The sequence below is a fragment of the Chenopodium album genome, chromosome 24 (assembly GCF_948465745.1).
Source record: "Chenopodium album chromosome 24, dcCheAlbu1.1, whole genome shotgun sequence".
NCBI lineage: Eukaryota > Viridiplantae > Streptophyta > Magnoliopsida > Caryophyllales > Amaranthaceae > Chenopodium > Chenopodium album.
Window position 1 is genome coordinate 33,460,380 of NC_137857.1, and position 5,443 is coordinate 33,465,822.

The window sequence follows — 5,443 nt, forward strand, 5'->3', positions numbered from 1 at the left end:
AACACCCGGAGCAACGCCCGGGCTGAACACTAGTTTTATTTTTAAACCTTGCAAAAAAGTTGTCCAGCCCAAAATTAATACGTAAGCTAATCAGAACATTTTAGTAATATTTTACGGCATCACAAAAGAGTAAAATAGTTATTGATGGATTGTCAAACAAAAAAAAAAAAAAAAAAGAGTGGACCAAAAAGTCCGGCCCATTAAAACGAAAACCCAAAGTATAACAAGAAAACCCTAACTCCCTCTTAAAACCCCCTTTTATTCCTCCTCCTTTCATTTGTAGGCCGAACCACCAAAACCCTAATTTCCTCATCTCTCTCTCTCTCTCTCTCTCTGTTGCAGCAGCAGCCATGGGTAAACTTTCTCTCTCCTCCATTTCATCTCTTCAATCTTGTTGTTCATGATTTTCTGATAATGTTAATGTTATCGATTCTGGAAAATTGATGAAATTGCAGGTGCATACAAGTATATGCAAGAGCTATGGAGGAAGAAACAATCCGATGTGATGAGGTTCACCCAAAGAGTTAGGTGTTGGGAGTATCGTCAGCTTCCTTCCATTGTTCGTGTTACTCACCCTACTCGCCCTGACAAAGCTCGTCGTCTTGGTTACAAGGCCAAGCAGGTTTCTCCTCTTTTTCATAATTATTGTTTTCGAATCATTTTTAATTTTATTTTTCTGTTGATCTTTGATTATTCACTTATTTGTTGTGTTTTGTGATGAATGATTGATGTTTTTGGAACACTTGATTTGAAATGTGCATGTTTGATTGAGTTTTTGATTAGAAATGATGTTTTTATGATGAAATTACGCGTTTTTTTTTTATTTTAATCGATTGATTTGAGGTGGTTTTAGGAGAGAAAAGTATTTTAAATCCTAATGCGGATTTTGTGGAATGTAGTTTTGTTGGACGGCTATGATTTTGAAGCTATGATTTTTCTGATTAATTATGTATGTTGGATTGGATTAAAAGAGATAGTTCGTTGAAGACTGATTTTTGACAAGTATAGTGATAAAAACTTTGTAGTGTTGTTGCATTTTTACAGATTTATTGTTTTTTTTTCTATTGCGAAGTATTACCTAGCCATTAGAAATTACAAATGAAAGGGCCTTTTCAGGATTTCCTTGAATTAGGTTTTTTTTAGCTAATAAATGTATATATGTTGGTAATGCTGCTTCAAATCACTTAAATATGAATAGTTTTTAATAAGAAAAACATTTTCTTTAGTTGAATTTTGCATTGTTGTGGTTTGTTTTAATCACCAGTTTGTTCGCACTATCTATAGGGTAGTTGTAAAGCTTGTTATAATCATCATATTTTCTTAACCCTTTGATCAATGCCATAGAATTATTAGTTGAATTAAACATTATCTTGTGTTAGCTTTGGTTTGATATTAGGGAAATTGGTATTAGTTCGTCTCAAGCTTGTTTCTGTATCTATGTGCACCGGTGTTTGTATAAATGTGGGAATAGTATTGAGCAGAAATGCTGCAGTTGTGCACTTCTTTTTACAGCATTACTTATGAAAGTTCTTTTGGCACAATTATAGGGTTTTGTTGTTTACCGAGTCCGTGTGAGGAGAGGTGGTCGCAAGAGGCCAGTTCCAAAGGGTATCGTCTATGGTAAGCCCACCAACCAGGGAGTTACCCAATTGAAGTTCCAGCGCAGTAAGAGGTCAGTTGCTGAGGAGCGTGCTGGTCGCAAATTGGGAGGTCTCAGGGTCCTCAATTCTTACTGGATCAATGAGGTTTGTACCCCCTCTAGTTCAATCTTTTGGTTTACTTTTTTTTTTATTTCGGTTTTGTTCTATTGTAACTTGTAAGTATCTAATGGGGAATTCTTGTTTTGGTACGTTGCTAATCTGTATTTGTTTAGTCATATTTTACTTTTTCAATCTTGTTCATCCTTGATAATCAGACTCCCATTTATTGCTTAAATCATGTGATGGATGGTTTTCTATGATGTTCGTAGTGTTTGAAAATTCACTAGCTAAAGTATGTGAGGTTATGCCTGAACTTTAAATAGACTTGAGGATAGGCTTGTCGATGAATGACTTTGTTTTAAATTTTAAAGTCCCTGTAATGTTGTTGGGCATCTGCCTTGCCAAGAAAACCATTTCAGGATATGGGGGAAGAATATTAGTCTACTAGAGTATCTTAACTGATGAATTGCTCGTGTTATGTACTCACAATTTTTGTAATGCCCTTTGTCTTGCAGGATTCCACCTACAAGTACTTCGAAGTCATTCTTGTTGACACTGCACACAGTGCCATCAGGAACGATCCAAGGGTCAACTGGGTCTGCAACCCAGTGCACAAGCACAGAGAGCTCCGTGGTCTTACTTCAGCAGGAAAGAAGAACAGAGGTCTCCGTGGCAGAGGACACCGTTACCACAAGGCCAGGCCTTCTCGCCGTGCAACCTGGAAGAGGAACCAAACACTCTCTCTTCGCCGTTACCGATAATTGTCTTCAATCAGAGTTGCTTTTCTTATCAGTTATGGAATTCTATTTGGAGTACTTCTTAGCTATGTTGAAATTTCTGCTCTTGAGGTCTAGACTTCTGAATGGTTTTAAAAATTTTGTTCCGAGAATTATGTTTGATATCTTTTAGTTCAACTGTCTGCACTCAGCTTGATCTTATATTAATACTGGATGCTTCTTAATTTTGTGCTTGTGTACTGTTTTTTTTTAACTCCTACTCTCGATAATGCCATATCACCAGTTTAGGATAACCTAATTAAGAAGCTGATACTAGAGACTGTGAGTGCTGCCACCGGCTTGTAAGACTTGGTAGACATGTCAAACTCTTATGTGCTGGGTTTCTGTTCTTTTGACGCTCGTTGTGTTCAATAGTATTCTAAATGGTGTTACCAGTTACTATATGTTCTTTTGACGCTTGCAACAGTTATTCAGGGAAAATGGTAAAGCTAAGTGTGAAAAGTTGAGCGTTACTTGCACAGCAGTTCTATTACGCGTTGCGAAAATCCTTTAATCGTATTGGGGTTGCATTTGTATATGCCCATACATGGGAATTGTAGACATGTAATTCTACCCTAAATCATAGCAATTCCATTTGCATGTACCCGGTGTACAGTATTTTTACTGTACATCGGGTTTTTCTCACGTGCAACTTATTTATTGTTTTTTTTTTTTAAATCGCGGAATTTTATACCTAAAAATCAAAAAAACACAGAACAACAATGGAGGAGAGAGAAAGTGAGAAAACGCAGCTCTCGATCATCCATTGAGGAGAGAGAAAGTGAGAAATCGCAAAAATTGCAGAAAACGATCATCAATCGAGGAGAAAAAAGGTTAGAAAACGCAAAAATTGCAGAAATCGATCATCAATCGAGGAGAAAAAAGGTGAGAAAACGCACAAATAGAAGAATTCGATCATCAATCGAGGAGAAAAAAGGTGAGAAAACTTACAAATTGCAGAAATCGATCATCAATGGAGAATTCGACTTTCGATACAACAAATTGCAGCAATCTCATTCACGAATTGCTACAAAAACAGAGGCAAGTTGAGACTGAATTTGAAATCGATTTAAATCGATCGATTATAGAAGAAGAAGAAACTTATTGTTTTGGAGATGAATTCGTACCAATATTCAACCATCCAGACAATGCAGATGAAGCAATTGATAATGCAAATGAAGCAATTGAGAATGCAGAAGACGCAATTCACAATGCTGAAAATCAAGTGATTCCTGATAAATCAATTGATTCAAATTCAGAACAAACAACCAAAACAAATGCAACTGAAGGTAATTTCTATAAATTTTTGAGATTGTATGCAAAAAAGAACCCTTTGAATACATAATTGTTACCCTTTCTATGCATAAACGTGACCGTACTTATGCCTAAATGTTACCCTCAGATTGAATGCAGAACTTTTGAGATTGCATGCAAAAAGTAACCCTTTGAATGCCTAAATGTTACCCTTTTCATGCTTAAAAGTGACTCTATTTATGCACAAATGTTACACTCAGATTGTATGCTGAAAATTCAGATTGTATGCAAAAAGTAACCCTTTGAATGCCTAAATGTTACCCTTTTCATGCTTAAAGTGACCCTATTTATGCACAAATGTTACACTCAGATTGTATGCTGAAAATTCAGATTGTATGCAAAAAGTAACCCTTTGAATGTCTAAATGTTACCTTTTTCATGCATAAAAGTTACCCTATTTTCACACGAATGTTACCCTTTTTTTATGCTTCCTGTGGTTATTATCTGATTTGTTTGTATTAAATAACAGATACAAATCCAATTGATGCTTCTGGTTTAGATCTTAGAGGATCATTTGTTGGTGTGGTAAGAGAAACTTTTGAAGAAATTTTGGAATTGTATGAAAAACATGCTGCTATACTGGGGTTTTCAATAAGAAAACATACAACTAGATTCAAACAACACACAAAAATAGTAACTGAGAAAAACTATGTGTGTTCTGCTGAGGGAAAGAGACATTCAGGTCAGAAGAAAACAAAGTTAGTTGAAATGGTTGATGAAGAGGATGTAAATGTAAAAGCAAGAAAGCCAAGACAAGTAGCCATTACAAGATCAAATTGCAAGGCATGCATAAGAGCAAAAGTGAATAAAGAAGGACAGTTTAAGGTGGTGTCTCATGTTATTCAGCATAACCACGAGCTAACAAAGCCACAGTGGCATTATTTGCATCGTTCTGAAAGAAAAATGACAGAGGAAAAAGCTGAAGCAATCAAAACAATGAAATCTTCAGGTCTAACTACAATGGACACTTACTATTACATGGCTACAGAGGCTGGAGGAGAACAGCATGTAGGCCATAGTGTTGTAGATCACCTGAATTTTTGCTCAAGGTTAAGAATGGAACAAATTGAGGCTGGAGATGCTCAAACTTTAGTGAACATTTTAAGTCAAGAACAATAAGAGGATCCAAACTTCTTTTTTAGAGTGAAGTTTGACAAAGAAGGAAGAATTTGCAATATCTTTTGGAGAGATTCAATGATGCTAGAAGACTATAGGATATATGGAGATGTTCTTGTCTTTGATACAACATACAGAACCAACAAATATAATCTTATATGTGCTCCATTTGTTGGCATAAATAACCACTGGCATAATTGTATGTTTGCATGTGCTTTTATTGGGGATGAAACGACAGATTCATTTGTGTGGTTATTACAAACCTTCTTCAAAGTTATGGAGGATAGAAAACCAACTTCAATATTCACTGACCAGGACCAAGCAATGGCAAATGCAATTCTGGAGGTAAAAGATTTATATTGACATCTTACAGATTTGAGATCTGACAATAAAGTTTTTCTTTTCACATAAAAGTTACCCTTTTATCTGCATAAAGTTATCCTTTTTAGTGCATAAAGTAACCCTTTTAACAGCATAAAGTGACCCCTTTATTTTCAATGCAGGTGATTCCTAATACAAGGCATAGACTTTGTATAT

General features: G+C 35.6%; 1 protein-coding gene across 1 annotated transcript; it reads left to right on the forward strand.

Moving 5' to 3' along the window:
- The first annotated feature begins 272 nt into the window (after positions 1-272).
- LOC145611078 (large ribosomal subunit protein eL15y) lies at positions 273-2,664 on the forward strand. Its single transcript, XM_081666313.1, has 4 exons — positions 273-354; positions 456-622; positions 1,548-1,745; positions 2,216-2,664. Exons 1-4 carry the CDS (start codon positions 351-353, stop codon positions 2,459-2,461), a joined length of 615 nt encoding a protein of 204 aa, XP_081522439.1. The 5' UTR covers positions 273-350; the 3' UTR covers positions 2,462-2,664.
- Positions 2,665-5,443: the final 2,779 nt, after the last annotated feature.

Excerpts from the sequence above, each read along its gene's own strand:
- LOC145611078 (XM_081666313.1), top strand. Across the intron at positions 623-1,547 it reads TTGGTTACAAGGCCAAGCAG|GGTTTTGTTGTTTACCGAGT; the intron begins GTTTCTCCTCTT and ends GCACAATTATAG. Across the intron at positions 1,746-2,215 it reads ATTCTTACTGGATCAATGAG|GATTCCACCTACAAGTACTT; the intron begins GTTTGTACCCCC and ends TTTGTCTTGCAG.